Source organism: Monodelphis domestica, chromosome 3, assembly GCF_027887165.1.
Source record: "Monodelphis domestica isolate mMonDom1 chromosome 3, mMonDom1.pri, whole genome shotgun sequence".
Taxonomy (NCBI): Eukaryota; Metazoa; Chordata; class Mammalia; order Didelphimorphia; family Didelphidae; genus Monodelphis; species Monodelphis domestica.
In genome coordinates, this window is record NC_077229.1 from 138,469,985 (window position 1) to 138,487,531 (window position 17,547).

Below are 17,547 nucleotides of genomic sequence, written 5' to 3' on the forward strand. Positions count from 1 at the left end.
CCATCTGTGATATATGTTCTTTGATTCTGCCTGGGTTTATTGGAAGAGTCCTTAATCATAATAGTAAAAAGAAGATTTCAAGTGGCTTTCATCCCACTTCCACACCTCTATCTCTCCACCCCTCTTTAGGCCAAGGTGCCCCCATCCCCATTTCCCAGGGTCTAGCTGAAAAAGGCATTGTTGCTATTGTTTAGTCTACAAAAAAGCCCTAAACTTTATCTCTTTGCTTTTATAGGTTCTTATCTGTAGGGTGGGCATACTAAGTCAGAACCTAGGCATTTTAATTGGGGGGGGGGGTCCAGAGAATAGACATTGAGATGGACATGACTTGCTAAATGATCAGATCCACAGCACTTTTTTTAAGTGCTTCATTTTAGGGATTTTCTAATAACAATCACTGGCATTTATATGTTGCTTTAAGGTTTGCAAAGGACTTTGCAAATATTTCATGTTAACCTCGAAAAAAGGAAGTGCTATTATTATCCCCATTTTACAGATGAAGAAACTGAGGCAACAGGTTAAGTGACTTCTCCGGGGGTAATACTTGAATTTAGGTCTTCCTAGCTCTAAATTCTCTAGCCCCTTCACCCTTTAGCTGCCTAATCATAATGATAGGTAGAATTTATAGAGTACTTAAAAGGAACTTTACACTTATAACCTCATTTGATCCTCACCACAAATCTGTAGGTGCTGTTATTATCTCTATTTTACAGATAAGAAAACAGGTAGAGACTGAATGCCTTGGCCAGTGGGGCCACTCTTCCTGCTCATAAATAATGGAGGTGTCATTTGAACTCAGGTCTTCCCAACTCCAAATCCAGCATACTTTCTATCAGTTGCTAACCCTGCTCCCATGCTTCAAAGATGATCCTGGCAACAGATTTTCTGAAGATCACCCAGAAGCTAAAGCCAGGAAGGCTTATGTTGGTGAAGTATTATTTGACCATGGCCAGTCTGGAAACAAATCTCTTAAAATAGTAGTGTATTATGAATCTAAAATAATAATATTCAGACAGCTCTGGTTCCCTTTAATGGGTAATGCAGCAGCCTATTGTGTGGCTAATCATGTTTGTCAGTTAAATTCATTGCCTTTTTCCAAATAACTATGGTTATTATTGCTATAAAGGATTATAACTATAGCAACTATTACCCTGACGATAATCATAGGAGCCTAAAGAAATCCAGCATTCTCCTCCTTTTCAAGCAGGGGACTGAGGACTTATTTTCCCAAAGATAGGGCCCCTGGATCTTCCAGTGTGAATTTCAAAACCAATCAACAAAGACAGAGATTCCCACAAATGCTTTCTTGGAAACAAGGTAATTTGAGGGCTCATAGGAAAAGACTGACCCATTGTCCTTGTGGGGAGGGAGGGAAATAAGCATTTTTGATGAGTTTAATGTAAAGAGAATCCATCAAGATTCACCTTCCCCAAAGAAACACCTCATGCCTGAGTAGGGAGGATGACAGAGGGAGCAGAAATCAGCCTGAAATATGTTTCCACTTGAGTGAAGCCCACCCAGAGGAGAGCCTTTTGAAGTCTCAGCTCTGTGAGAAGCAGATCTGGCAGACCCAGGTTCATCCCAGAGTGGACCCAACTTGAATTTCCATGAAACAATCCCTTGGCCCCAAGTCTTAGGAAATGAGGAATGATCCATTATTGACCCCATGACCAGAAGATTTTCAAGGTGTAGATATGAATTCATCTAATGATTATGCAATGATGAAAGAGGCCAGAAAGTCAATTATGGATGTGATGAAGAGACATATTAAAGACCTAATGCTTGGTCTAAATTTGAAAATATTAAACAGAAAGTAAATGAGACACCTACAAATTTCCTTGAGGGAATCACAGACCCAGCTGAAATTTTCTTAGGCATGAATGTGTTAGGAGAAGGCACAATAGCTCACATTAAGAGGATATTTGTAAGAAATGCAATCCCTAAAATTAAATTATTCTTTAGAAATAATTGCCCTGATTGGGAAGAAATGGGACTAGAAGAATTAAGGAGAAAGGCAACATATTTGTATATTGACAATGATGATAAATATGAAGAAAGGGACACTGTAATAGAGGATTTAAAAAAGAAATTGAAGGATGCAAAAAATAAAGCAAGAGACAGCGAAATAAAGGAAATAAAGGCAGTGGCAGCTTTTAAGATCTGTGCAACCAAGCAAACAATACAAGCCTAGAGAAAGGAGAGAGGGAGCCCACAGGCAATGAGAAGGAGAATCATAAATCCATATGAAACTGGGGCTGCAGCTGGGCTCAGCTTGGCTCCCTCATGCTGAAATCACCTCGGATCACTGCCCTTCATTATGCTTCATGATAGTGGGAACTTGTTATTTAGGCTTTTATCTCCACATCAGTTCATTAGTGCATTTCCAAATCATAGTGTTCCCAGGCCTCAGGGGAACCCTTCTACCCTCACACCCCCCATCTTAGTGGGCTGGGTTTGGGGTTTTCTCTTTCTATTAAAATCACTTCATCCTAGACTTTCATGCAACAGATCTTAGATTGTCTCAGCAACTTGCAAAAATTGCTTGAAAACATCTGCCTGATTGCTAACTTTGAGGCAAAACTTTAGTATTAAGAAACATTGGGCAGGGAAAGAATAATTTCTAAAGAGAATTCAACAACTTTAGTGAAGGGTAAAGCATTTTAAATTTGATTCCCCATGTCATGTTTTTGGGATGTAAGAATTCCTGAGGAGGGGAGGAGGACAGAGGGAAGGATCACTTGATTGTTTATTTCTTTCCTGAGTCACAATAAATGTCAAATTTTTCCAGCTGGACCCAGACTCCCTCTCTCCTCTCCAGCCAAGAAGGAAGCTTGGAGTCCCAAGAGGAAAACACTTGCATAGGAATAAGAATTTGGAAAGGGAATTTGCCGAGAGAAAAGTTTTCTTTGTTCCATGTTTTCTTTCCGCTTTAAGCTCACTTCAAGATTCATTATTTGGGCTTGCTTGGGTTCAGTCTCACAACCTCAAGGACAGGGCCCATTACCTTCCATCTTGCTTAGAAATACGGGCCCAGGAAACTTTGGGATCAGGTTTGGATTGAGTACTGAACTGGTATGGTCTGGAGCTGCCACCTTTTAAGGTGATATTTCATTTGCTTGCTACCACTTCCTGATCTCCTCTAAAGAAACAAAAGACAGAGAAGGCCCTTTGGTAAAAAATGCAGATGAGTGAGTGTCTGTAAAAGAAACATGTGGCTTTCATTTCCCCTTAACATCCACCAGGGATGATGAGAATAAAGGGGAAAAAAACCCAGGGCAAAACACATTTTAGATCTCAATGAACCCAAAATGCTTGAAATGGCCAAATGGGCTCCCTCTGGTCACTGAGCTCCTCCAGCAGGAAGGACTTTGTCCCAGATTCACAAGTAATAGCTTTGGGCTAGAGTTCCAGGGCTGTTGGGCCAGTCAACAGAATTTCAAATTCCAATTCCAACTGTAAGTCTGAGCTGCAAATGGCAGTTGGAATAGAATCTTTGTGGGGGAGCAGAAGGTTGCTGCTAAGCAAAGGTTGTTCATTCCTTCATTCCTTGGTCTTCCACTGTGCCTTCCCTTCACTCTATCCACATTTTCTACAGTGTTATTTCTTTAACCCAGGTCTGGTCCTGAGCAAAATGGTGATCTTAAATAGGTAGCTAAAGGGCTGGGCCTGAAGTCAGGGGGACCTGAGTTTCAGATGTGACCTTAGATTTTTCTAGCAGTGTGACCTCAGGCAAATCATTTAACTTCTGTCTCTCACAGTTTCCTAGTCTGCAAAATGGGGATAATAATAGCATTTTCCTCCCAGGGATGTGTAGAACAGTTAGTTAGGTGGCATAGTAGATAGAATGCCAGGCCTGAAGTCAGGAAGATTCATCTCCTTGAGTTCAAATCTGGTCTCAGACACTTCCTGTGTGATTCTGGGCAAGGTACTTAACCTTGTTTGCCTTGATGTCTTTATCTGTAAAATGAACTGGAGAAGGAAATGGCAAAGCACTCTAGTATCATTGCCAAGAAAACCCCAATGGAGTCATAGAATTGGACATGACTGAGAATGACTGAACGATGTAACACAAGCACCATATTGGACTCTTTCCACACTTGGAAGTCTCACCACCCAGTTTAGTACTTTTAAGTACTGTGTCTTGTATCGTTTTGCATCTGTTTCATTTGTGAAAGATTTATTTCTCCAGCCAGATTATAGACTTGATGAGTGAGAAGTGTGTTTTGAAGAACCTTCTACCCCCTACTAAGCCCTGCACAGACCTGGACCTACGGAAGGTGCCCAGGAAATACTTGTTGACTGGGTTTGTGCTTTTTTCAACATAGAATATGGCTCAATTCCAGTCTTCTCTATGCAAAACAAAGAATAAGATTGTCATTTGATTTGTAATGACAGCCACTACTTGTAGAGGCTGGCCCTGCTTGTTTCTTCATCCCTCTCATAGTTTGTCTTCTTCCTGATATTTCTTGGCAGCCTTTCTGGCTAAACTGTGCTACTCTCAGGGTATGCCCTTACTTAGGGCTCCTCCTCCTGCCTTTTTGAAAAGTCTTCTGCATGGGTCCAGCTCAGAGAAACTGAGCACTGGCATCTGCCATAATGGCCTGATGGGTCTCTCCCAGGACTGTCTTACCAACAAATCCATCTCAACAAGTGATTTATAGGTAAGGCAAATAAAAGGGCTTACAGGAGAAGCTGGAACAACTCTAAGTGATCCCAGCCAAGCCAGTATAGGTTTTAGAGGCCCCAGAGTTGGGACCTCCTTCTCCTTTTCAGCATCCTTGTCTTTTCCTACCCTGATCTAAGTGATTGTTTCAATTCACCAAAATTCTATTCTATGTCACATGATCTGATGCTTGACAATTTATTTCTTTATACCCTTTTCCTCTCTAGTTATGCCCTGTATGCCCTTATGGGTCACTAGATTATAAGCTCCTTGAGGGCAAGGACTAGGTATGGTTGGTAGGCATTCAAAGAGTGCTTAATGTAGGTTTGACTTTGGTGAAGTTGGTCATAATTATGGTCAATTAACTAAGGGGTTGAGCTGACTCTAAGAAGAGGCCAAGACAGAGAATTATTTTCTCTCTTTTTCTCAAGTATGGCTCCCAAGAAGCATTTCTCTTCTCTCAATTTTACTTTATATGCCTAGTTCTCCTTCTTTCCATTGTTGAGGAGATAAAGGAAAGGAGGTGGAGAGGAGAGAGACAGACAGAGAGACAGAGATAAAGGAGAGGGAGAGACAGAGGGAGAGAGAAAGAGAGCAAGAGAGAAAGGAAAGAGAGAAAGAGAGGGAGAGGGGGAAAGAGAGAAGGGATGAAAGAAGAAAAAGGAAGGAGAAAGAGAGGGAAAGAAGGAAGGAAATAAGCATTTTTAAGGTACCTACTATGTGCCGAGCACTGTGCTAAAGACTTTAAAAATATTGTTCATTTGATTACCATACCAACTCTGGTGATGCTGCAACTATCTCCATTTTACAATTGAAGAAAAAAGGCAGACAGAAGTTAAGTGGCTTGCCCAGGATGTATCAGAGGTATGACTTGAACCCACATCTATTTGGCTTAGAGGTCAGCTCAACTTCAACACAGCTACTCTCATACAGAATGATTTTTTTTTTTGAGGGAAGGAAGCACTAATAACTGGGGAGATCAGGAATGGCTTTGTATAGGAAGTTATAACCTGAGTTGAGCCTTAAACAGGGAGCTAGAAGCACAGTAGGACTGATATGGGAGTCCCATGCTCTTACCTCTGCTTTAGGAATGTCAGATTGGCAGCTTTAGGGGAATTGGACTGGAGATATAAGTCGAAGCAGGAAAACCATCACTCAGGTGAGAAGTGATAAAGGCCTAACCTGTGAGGGTGGCCCCATAGGGAGTGAAGAGAAATTGACCCCCCCCCCCAAATTGTTAGAAAGGTAAAAACTACAGGATTTGGTGTCTGATAGGATGTGGGCAGTGAGGGAGAAGATGCTTGTTAAATTCTTGAGTCTGAGACATTTCAATGTGTTTTTAAGCACCTGCTATGGAAAGTGAGACAACTGGGTGTGGCAGTGGATAGAACATCACACTTGGAGTCAGAAAGACCCATATTCCCGAATTCCAATCTGTCCTCAGGCACTAAGTAGCTAGTCTGAAATGACTGAACAACAAAATGGGGAGGTTTACCAAAAGCTAATAGGGACAGACAGAGACCTTAAAAGTTATCTAGCCCAGCCCCCTCATTTTTAGAAATAAGGAAATTGAGGCCAAAGAAGTTAATGACTTGCTCAAGGTCACATAAACATGAAGTAGCAGATTCGAGCAGGACTCAAATCTAGGTCCTCTAATTTTAAATCCACTGCCCCATGCCGTGGATGCCTTAGATGCTTACTAGCTGGGTGACCCTGAGCTTTAATTTAACCCTGTTTGGCTCAGTTTCCTCACCTATAAAATGAGTTGGAGAAGAAAATGGCAAAGCTCTCCAGTATCTACACCAAGAAAACCCCAAATGAGGCCATGAAGAGTCAGACATGACTGAAAAATGACTGAACAACATGGAAAGTGGTGCCCTGATGAAAATTGGGAAGTTAGGAAGAACGATGGATTTAGAAGGAAAGATTATGAGAAAGGGAAAGACAAGTTTTGTTTTGGATGCATGGAGTTTGAGGCACCCATGGAACATCAACATAGAGACATCCAGTTGGACAGGAGCTCAACATATGTGATTTTGGCTTTCATTTGCTTGGAGATGGTAGCTGAAGTCTGTGAAGGAGCCAGACAGGTAAGAGAATTTAAACAGAGGAATGTCACAAAAACTCAGGAAAGAAATAAGAATCAAGCCCTGCAGAGAGGTGAGAAAAGGATTAAGAAAAGGTCAATGGACAGAGCAAAAATGATTTTGATGGGCATCGAGGTGGCTCAGTGGACAGAGAGCCAGGCCCCAGAAATGGGAGGTCCTGTGTTCAAATCTGATCTGAGACACTTTTTATATGGGTGATCCTAGGGAAGTCACTTTACCCTCACTGCCTAGCCCTTACAGCTGCTCTGCCTTGGAACAGATACACAATATTGATTCTAAGATGGAAGGTAAGGGTTTCAAGGAAAACAGAAGACCTTAAATAGAGCTGTTTCAGTTAAATGGGGGAGTTGGAAGCTCCATCTTGCAAGGGTTTGAAAGAAGTATAAAGTGAGGCAATTGTCCCAAAGATTGTAGATAGTTGTTTTGTTTTGTTTTTTCTAGGAGTTTGGCTATGAAGAGAATTAGAACAACAGTGAAGAAAGGCAAGTAAAGGGGAGAATTTGGGCATCTTTGTGGAGAGCACGGAAGGAGACAATAAATAAGGAGGTTTGCAGGGGAGAGAGGAGGTGATTAAAGGGCTTGATCCCACCCAAATTCAGGCCCTCATCTTCCATCAGCTGGACTACTACAATAGCCCCCTAACTGGTCAGCTTTTGTTCAGCCTGTTGCCTCTTTAACCCTTTATCCAAACAGCTGCCAAATGGATATTTCTAAAGCACAGGTCTAGCTGTGCCATTTCCAGTCTTTAGAAGCTGCATTGGTTCCCTCTTACCTCTAAGATCAAATACAAATTTGTTTGGGTTTTTTTGGCATTTAAAATCCAATCCTGGCTCTAATAGATTGCCCCCCCACAGTCCCCGTTCTAGGTGAAATTAGAGGACCTGCATTGATTTTACATATGCACCCTATTCCATTCATGCCAGGCATGCGCTTCCCCTTCTGCCTGATGCTCCCCTAGCTCAGTGTGGGGATGGAATGAGAGCTGGCTCACCCCCTCTGGACTACAGGTTGTCTCACCTGTAAGATCCAGACAGGACATATCTCCAATCAGAGATGATGAACTTTTCCTGGATCTGGCCTGAGAACTTCTTGCCAGACTTGGCACAGTATGTTTCCCCTTCCACGCTCCGGATTGAAATGTTCTGTTAGAGGGAAGTTCAGGATAAAATTGAAGGATTTCTGAGTCCTCCCAGAAATCTCCGTTTTTACTTTTAAACCCTCACCTTCCTCCTTAGAATGGATACTAAGTATTGGTTCTTAGGCAGAAGAGAATCAAGTGCTAGGCAATGGGGGTTACTCAGGGTCCCCCCAATAGGAAGTGTTTGAGGCCAGATTTGAAACCAGGACCTCCCATCTCCCAGCTTGGCTCTCAATCCACTAAACCACCTCCCTGCCCCAGAAATCTCAATCTTCAACCAGCCAAATGATGTAGTAGAACATCAAATCTGAAATCAGATGGTAGGGGTCTCCTTTTACTTACTGCCTATTTGAGTTTGGGCAAATAGCTTCAAGAACATTGGGTATGGAGATCCTGATTCCTTGTGCAAAGGAGTCATTTTATAACTGCTCTGTGAAGGAACGACTATTTTGTTGAATAAGCATTTACTGAATCAAGATAGTTGAATATGGAGGAGTTCACTTGGCCTGTGAAATCACCAAAACAGTTTGCCAAGCAGATTCCCTGTGTTAGAAGAGGGAAATACATACTTCTGCAGTTTCCCCTCTCTCTGGGGAATCCTTTAAATAGCCAACAAATATTTCTGTAACATTCATTTGATGCATTTGGCCATTCATTCAAGAAATATTTGTTAAATGTCTGCTCTGAACAATTTCAAACAAGAACGTAAACTTAAATTTGGGACCCCTAAAAATGTAGGAGGGTCCCCTCTTTTGACTGTTGGCTACAAAAATAAATCTTTAATGGAGAAAGAGGCTTGTTTGATTCAGGGAAGGGATTTCTATGCCTCCTGTTCCTTTCTTAGCTTTTTTCAGAACCCATGTCTGACCCCCAGAATCTTCTCTTTCATGGGGATGGAGGATCAAAGGCTCAGAGCCAATGAGCCCCTCTCGAGGCCATTCCTACCTTCAGGTGACTGTCCAGGATTTCAGCTTTCTCACACATCTCTCGAAAGAGCTTCACACCACACTGGTTGAGGAGCACACAGACAAATACACCCCGCTTGTTGGCTGCCTCCAACACATCACAGAAGATCTCTGTATCCGTGAATACGTCCATTAGGATGAGCAGGACCTGGGCCAGGACAGACAACACCACTCACTCAGGGCAGGAAGTTTGCCTTCTTACACTTAATTTTTTTTTAACCCTCACCTTCCATCTTAGAATCAATACCATGTATTGGTTCCAAGGCAAGAGAATGGTAAGGCCTGGGCAATGGGATCAAAGTGATTTGCTCAGGGTCACACAGCAAGGAAGTATCTGAGTCCACATCTAAACCCAGGACTTTCTGCCTCCAGGCCTGGTTCTCTGTCCACTGAGCCATCTAATTGCCTTGCCTTATTACATTTCTGATCTGCTTCAAGTTTTAGCCACACTTTTTGGGTTTGGATAAGCCTGGTCTAGCTGGCATCCGAAGACAAGGTGGGACAGAAGAGGCTCTTCCTGGCAGCAGCTTTAGTGAGGTTTGGACTAGAAGCATTCAAGTCAGTTTATTTCAACCATTTAAGGCCTCATTCTTACCTGTGTGACCCTAAGCAAGTTGTATTTTATTTATTTATTTATTTATTTTTAATTTAGAATATTTTTCCATGGTTACATGATTCAGGATTTTCCCCACCCCTCCCAGAGCCAGAGCCGATGAGCGATTCTACTGGGCTTTACATGTATCATTGTTCAAAACCGATTTCCTTGTTAATATTTGCAATAGAGTGATCATTTAAAGTTCAAATTCCCAATCATAACCCCATTGAACCATGTGACAATCATATATTTTCCTTCTGCATTTCTGCTCCCACAGTTCTTTCTCTGGATGTGGATAGCACTCTTTCTCATAAATCCCTCTGGATTGACCTGAATCATCGCATTGCTATTGTCTAGTCCTGGTTGATCTTCTGTCTTAGAATTGATAATACTTCCCTTTTTTCCCTGCAAAACATTTGTAACCAAACTAAAGTGAAATGGGAACAAAACTGAAATAGCAAGAACAGGTCAAGAACTGGTCATAACACCCTCAAAATGATTCCAATATCAAACCGAGCATGTCAATTGTTTAGACTTAGGATGTGATCCACAGCTAATTCTTGGTCACTGAAGATTAGCGTGAGACCTTTTTTGCTTCTTAAGGCAGCTAGCTCAGCACCAAGGGGATCAAATCTTCATTGTGCACTTTAAAATTTTTAATCATTTTTAAAGCCTTACAAGTCTTAGTATCAATTCTAAGAAGAGTAGCAAGGACTAGGCAATTGGGATTAAATGACTTTCCCAGGATCACACAGTTAGGAAAGGTCTGAAGCAAGATGGGAATCCAGGTCTTCCCCAGGCCTGGCATTCTATCCATTGTGCTACTTAGCTGCCCCCATTGTGCATTTTTTCTTTTTTTATAGTTAGAGGTAAGACAGCTCAGCCAAAAGTGAAAAACTCTTCTACCTTTCCATGATTAAAACCTGAAACAATTTCTCCTCCTTCCCTAAAGGACAAATGGAGAATAAATTGGAGTGAATCTCCTGAGAACAGCCCTTGGCTCCTGTTAAAATTGATAAACACTCTAGGAGGAGAGGCAAGTGATCTTACTGGGCAAACCACTGCACTAGGGGCTGGGACTGCAGAATGAAAAATGACAACTGCACCCAAAATGAAACTACCTGGGGGATAGAGTTATAGGATCATAAATTTAGAACTCGAAGGGACCTTGGAGGTCATTTAGTCCAACTCTCATATTTTATAGATTAAAATATAAGTCAAAGAAAGGGAAGGAAAGAAATGAGGGAAGGAGGAAGTAAATGGAGGAAAGAAGAAAGGAAAAGAGGAAGGAGGGGGAAGGAAGGAAAGAAGGGAAGGAAGGTAGAAGAGATGAAGAGAGGGAGGAAAGAAAAGAGGGAAGGGAGGAGAGAGGGAAGAAGGGTGAAAGGAGAGAGGGAGGAAGTAAGAGACTTCCCAGAAAATAATGGAAAAAGAAAATGATTTTCTTTTGGAAAAATGGTAGGACTGTCTAAACCAAGTTGGAGTTTCATCAGAGACCAGGTTGGAATGATAGCCATAGGAGCAACAGTAAGCACAAGTGTCTGAATCAATTCAATCAGGAACTGTAGGACTGATTAGAATCATGACAAACAGACGGAGTGTCCAGGAAAGTAGGGCCATGGAACCAACCACCTGCCCTGGGGCCCAACCAGATGTGCTTCCAGGTTATTGAGATTTCCTACCATTGTTGCCAGACAAATATAACACAAGGCAGGTTTAAAGGTAATAAGAGGTAGCTTCTCTCCTGACCATCTCTTTCCCACCCCCACATTCCTGTCCAGGACATGGGCTGCTCATTTCCTGGCTTTTCCATTGTGTTGGCAAGTCAGTTTTTCTCAGCTATAAAACAAGGAGTTGGCCTAGATGTTCCCTACTGTAAAGATTGTATTTAAAATTATCCTTTACACTACAGACCTAGGTTATGGTATTTTTCAAGGAGCTCAAGCCCTAGATGGGCCTAAATCCCAGAATATTCAGCTGGAACCAGGCAGGATCTGTTTTGGTCTATACAAAAATATTCCCTGACCCCAAGTCCCATTAACTCATAGAGAGCTGGGGAACGTAAGTTATTAGGATCGGCGTCCTCTTTGCCTTTGGCTTGTGGTCAGAGAGATGGCATAGAAGCGGAAAAGCTGAATTGGGATACTGGACATTTAGAATCCTTGGCTATCCATGACTCCTTGGGCTCTTCCCTTCCTGGGCCCAACTCTTTTCTAAGGAACTTATACCCTTAATTTGGAGAGAGACACAGAGAGACAGAGGGAGAGAGAAAGAAAGCACAAGTTATACACAGGAAAAATGGGAAATTGTTGTTCATTCCTTGTTTTCTAGGAGGCCAAATGGCATCCTGGGAGATGTCCTGACTCGTATGAAACGGATTTACATGAGGCAGAGCTGCATAAAGCCATCAACCTCCCACTCTCTCCCAGAGTCATCAAAGTCCAGTGGCAGGACATAGCCTGGGATGCAGGGGCTGACCTTGGGGTCCTGGATGTCTAAACAGTGTGTAGATGCTCCATAGCACAGGCTTCATGGCCACTGGGGCAAATTCTTCTCATCTGACCATTTGCGGGGGAAGCCTTCCTAGGCCCGGGGTAGACACTCCCCAAACTTGGATGGTTTGTGACCCATCATTTACCCTCAATCTGGTTTAGCCCATCTGCCCCAGCAGGTTTTGCTGGGGTGTGGCCAGAGCCCTAGGTGGGAATTGGGTGACAGGGGGACCCCAGAGAAGAGGATAATTGGGGTGAGGAAAGACAAAAGGACAACAGCCAGAGGGTTTGGGAAAGGTCTTGTGAAAATGATGTTAAGCAAAGTTTTGAGGGCAATTCTTAAGAGGCAGAGATGGAGCCTTAGGTGAAAGGAACAGCAAGAAGGCCCGTTTGCTTGGACTTTAGAGGAAGAGGAGAGTGAAGCTAGAGTGTCCTAAAATTCTTTAACCTATTAAGGTTTAAAAGTTTTGGAACTTTAAGATTGAAAAGGTAGGCTGGAGCTAGATTATGAATCATTTAAAGCTAAATAGTGCTTTTTGCAACATGGCTAATATGGAAATATGTTTTACATGGGCTCACATGTATAACTGATACATTATTTGCCTTCTCAAGAGATAAGGGAGTAGGAAGAGAGAGAATTTGAAACTCGGATTTTTAAAATGATTAAGAAATTTTCACATGTGATTTAGAAATATTTAACAAATTAAAAAAAATTTCAGGAAAAAATTCAGAGGCAGTGGAGTCAGGCCTAGAGATGAGACATCCTAGGTTCAAATCTGGCCTCAGACACTTCCTAACTGTGTGACCCTGGGCAAGTCACTTGACCTCCATTTCCTAGCCCTTAAGTATTGGTTCTAAGACAAGGTAAGGATTTTTTAAAAAAGAAAGAAAAAATCTACCCAAAGGAGCTTCTCTTTGAGCTTAGAGATAATAGAAAACCACTGGTTTACTAAGCAAAGGAGGGGCATGATCAAAAAAGCACAGAGCTTCACTTTAGTAACTTACAGGCCTATGAAGGATGGATTAGAGGGGGACCAAGAGGATAAGACGATAAAGGCTGAGGCTAGATCCTGTGTATTTAATTAGCAGTGCCAGGAATCACTTGGGTTCCCCTGGTCTCAGCCTCCTCCTCTGCAGCACAGGTGGCAGGTGACTCATTCCTCCTCCCTGTGAGGCCTCCGGGAGGCTTTTACCCGTAGCCTGGGCACTGAAACCATGTTGGCAGAGGAGCTAGACCAGGGGGAGGGTCACCAAGAGGTCTCTAAAGACTTCCCCAGTGGAATGGGCAGATGAGAACAGTTTGTTCCAATGGCCACAAAGGTGGCTAAAGCAGGCACTGTAGACCTCCTTGGAGCTTAGCCAGATGCCAAGGCCACCCAGCGCATTCCAGGCCATTGCTGGTCCTTCTGATTCTGTCTTGCTAGTTGACTTGATTCAGGAAGAGAGAGCAAGGCAGATGACTTGGTGCAGTTTTGCTTTGCCAACATCTGGTTCCTGAGCTAGTCAAGACATCTCTCTTAAAAAAAGGATGTACCTGTGGAGGCCCCAGATCGCCCATGGGAAAGGCTGGTTCCATCCAGGGCAGGGGCTTGGGATGTGCGTGTTCTTTCTACTTCCTGAGAATTTCCTTATGGAAACTTGTCCCTGGGCGATTCATGGGCGCTTGCTGGCTTAGTCTTCTGGTCGCCAGTGTGGATGGCAAAAATGCCTTTGGGGCTTAACAGATTATTCCTAAGATCCCAGTAGTTCACTCCAAAGCATTCTGTAACCCTCCTGGCTGAGCTGCCCTTGGGCTGTGGGCACAGGGCCCCATGCCAGTTCATGGATGCTCAGTGGCTAGGATATGCCCCATCACCAGAAGCCCTGCTTCCCCATCATCAAGTCAACAAGCATTAAGTAGTGCCTACTGAGAGCCAGCCTCTGCTAAAGTCCAGGAATACAAAGAAGGGCAAGAGACAGCCCCTGCCCTCTGGGAGCTCCCCTTCTAAGCACACAACCCTGGACAGACCAGATACAGAGGAATGAGCTGGGGTAATATCTAGTGCAGGGGTCTCCAAACTTTTACACATTGTCCCTCAGACCATTGGAGGGCTGGACTATAAAAAAAACTATAAACATCTGTAACCCGCTGTCTGGGATAGCAGAGGCTGCAGCGCTGGCTGTGATGGGCCTGTCACGCCTTGCACAGGCCCATCACTGCCACTACTATACATAATCCTTTGTGCAGCACCTCGTTCTTGTTCAGTTACTCTCAGAACAAAGCGCCACACAAAGGATTGTCACCGGAAGTAGTACTGTACGTGAGCAACACCAAGCTTTGCAGCACCACTACACACAGTGCTCCTCTCACTGACCAATGAAAGAGGTGCCCCTTCCGGAAGTGTGGGGAGGGCCGGATAAATGGCCTCAGTGGGCCCCATGTGGCCCGAAGGCCATAGTTTGAGGAACCCTGCTCTAGGGGAAGGCACCCAAGGAAGGGATTATTGGAGAAGGTGCGGCTTGAGCCGAGACTTGAATAAAGCCAGAGGAAGCTAAGAGGTAGAAATGAGGGAGAGCATTCCAGGCTCAGGCAGCCAGCAGGTGAAAACTCCTAGGCTGGAGAAATGGAGAGATAGCAAGGAGGGCAGTACAGGGTATCTGAGGGGGAGGATGTGTAACGGTGATGGGCAACCTTTTGAGCTTGGTGTGTCAAAATTCGCCAAAAAACCGATCATAACTCGGGTGGTGCGTCACTAAGAAAAAAGTTGTCCTTGGCATGCGGCCCTATATGTCTCGCCACGTCATCGAAAATAGCTATGTATGTCAGTGCTGACACATATGTCATAAGTTCACCATCATGGATATACAAGAAGATGGGAAGAGATAAAGGACCCGTGTTAGGGCTGACATGATCATGGACAGGGACACAGGGAGAGCTCGGGGTGCCTGCTCAGAGATCTTCCTACATGGCAGAAGGTTCCCCCTTTGCTGGAAGAGGGAAGGGACTGGAGTAAGGGCTTTATGGCGATTGGTGTTGATAATCAAGAGGCTGTTGCTTGGAGTACAACAGTGACTATAAGGATGACAACATTTTTAGAGCACATTAAGATTCTAGCTTATGATAGAGTAAAAAGAGAGAGTGCCTGGGAATTAGGAAGACCAGGCTCTTTCTGGCTTTGTGACCTTGGGTAAATCACATTTCATCTCCTGACTCCAGGCATTTTACACAGCCGTCCCCTTGTTGGAACATTCTCCCTCATCTCTTCCTCTTGCTTTCCCCGACTTCCTTCACAGCCCAGCTTTTCGGATGTCCTTTAATGCTAGTGCCTTCCCTCTGAGACCACCCCTGATTTATCCTGCATGGATCTTGTGGGTACAGTTGTTGCCTGGTGCTTGTGGCCTCAGTTTGACTGTGAGCTCCTTGAGGGCAGGCCTAGAAACTTCTGCCCCTTTTGGTATCCCCAGGGCTTCACACGGGCCCTGGCACCCAACAGGGGCTTGACAAGGGGGTATGGACTGACCTCCCAGGGACCTGGGCAGTGCTCCAAGGCTGTAAGCGGCAGAGAAGGTACATTGATAGAGGGAGCTTCCTCATCTGAGAGTTCTCTGTACTGATGAAATCACAGATCCTGGCCCTATCCCTGGCCTGTTCCACAGAAGCCAAGATGGGAGAACCTCAGAGGCCACTGAGTCTAAATAAGGGAGTGGAGGGCAGCTAAGTGGCCCAGTTGGGTGGAAAGCCAGGCCTAGAGATAGGGGGACCCTGGACAAGTCGTTTAATCCCCATTACCTAGCCCTTACCACTTTTCTGTCTTGGAACCAATATGGATTCTAAGAAGGTAAAGGTTTTAAAAAAAGTATCCAAAAGGTCTCCATTTGAATACCTCTGGTGATAAGTAGGACACCACAGAGATTTAAGGCTGGAAAGTCATCCAATCTAATCCCATCCTACAGAGCAGGAAGCAGAGACCCAGGTGGGTGAAGAGTATGGTAGACAGAGACCTACTGCACTTGGAGTCAGGAAGGCATGGGTTCAAATTCTACCTCAGATCCTAGTTGTATACTCTGAAGAAGGCAAGCTGACTGTTTCCTCATCTGTAAAATGGGGATGGTAATGGTACCTTATTAGTAGATCTATAAGCATTTATCAAGAGATAAGAGCTGGAGATAGAAAGAAAAAAGAAAGACAATCCCTGCCATCAAGGAACTTAACACATTTATACAAATAGGCACATGCAAGATAAATATCAAGTAAATTTTAAAGGGAAAGGTGGTCGCTTGTCCTTCATTATCAAAGAGGAACAATGACATCCCCTGGTGATGTCTTGAATTGTATTGAAGTGAGGCAGAGCTGCCTAAAGTCATCAGTCTCACTCTTCCAGAGTCATCAAAGTCCAGGGACAAGACAAAAATCGGGTTGACCTGTGATGATCTGAGATGCAGGGGGATGACCTTGACTCCTTGGATGTCTGACCAAGCCTTGAGGGCTCCACAGCACTGTTTCAGCCACCTTCATGGCCACTGGAATGAATTGTTCTCATCTGCTCCTTGGTTGGAGTGGACACTCCCCCAACTCATTGATTGGGTCTGAGGTCCACCCCCACCTGGGTTTGACTATCTGCCCAGACAGTTTTACCAGTATGGGGCCTCTGGACATGCTGAAGCCTCTCAGAGCCAAAGATGAGAGTTGGGTGACAGGTGGACCCCAAAGTAGAGGAGCAGCCCTGAAAGGTCTCACACCAGAGTTGTTTGTCCTCCCTGAATGCCTGTCCACCCCAAAGGGAAAGGGACTGGTAGATACGGCTTGAGGGCTTTGGGGGAGGGAAACCAGGAAAAACTTGCCTTGAATCTTGGCATCCTCTGGGTAAGATGATTCGTCAGCTTTAAAGTGTGATTATTAATTAGCAGTGCCAGTATTCAAAGGCAGGTCCTCAGACTCCAAATCCTCCTTATAGGGAGCTGAAGTCTCCCTGAGGCACTGACTGCCTACTGTGTCACAAAGCCTTTTTTTAAAAAATTTTGACAAATATTTGCTTGATGCAGTGTGAGTACAAGAGGGATTGACAGAATCTCTAACCAAATGAAGAATTTCTTCTCAACCACAGTCTTTTTAATCCACATTTTACAGATGAGGAAACTGAAAGCTTAAAGCACTTGGCCAAGATCATGCAAGCAAATTAATGATAGAGCCAGGGCTCAAACCTCAGATGGAGCTCTTGACCCAGAGGTCAGGACTTTTCCAAGTGCAACAGACTTATTCTGATATGTCAGCACTGAATAATGTGGTCACAAAAACAAAACACAGCTGACATAAATTGTGGTGACTTGACAAGTCAAAGAGCCACCCTCCATTACCATCTCTCCCTACAGATCCCCCCTGAGCCAGCCTCTTCAACAACAAAACAATAACTGACTTTTATATAGTACGTTAATATTTGCCCCAAGAGAAAGCTCAGTCCCGAGACTGACTGCAGCATAGAAAGCAATTTGCGAAGCCTTTGTTATTAATGAGTCATTTTTAGCTATGTCCCACTCTTTGTGACCTCATTTGAGGATTTCTTGGCAAATTTTCTGAAGTGGTTTGCCATTTCCTTCTCCAGCTCATTT

The 17,547-nt window shown here is 43.9% G+C and overlaps 1 protein-coding gene across 1 annotated transcript in view; it reads right to left on the reverse strand.

The window, feature by feature from the left end:
- Nucleotides 1–17,547, reverse strand: part of FAM83A (family with sequence similarity 83 member A) — a 35,890-nt gene that overhangs the window by 15,603 nt on the left and 2,740 nt on the right. The window contains exons 2-3 of the mRNA XM_001381183.4: nt 8,855–9,022; nt 7,789–7,913 (exon numbers count right to left, since the gene is read on the reverse strand). Coding sequence (XP_001381220.2) covers nt 7,789–7,913; nt 8,855–9,022 — 293 coding nt within the window. The remainder of the gene's footprint in view (nt 1–7,788; nt 7,914–8,854; nt 9,023–17,547) is intronic.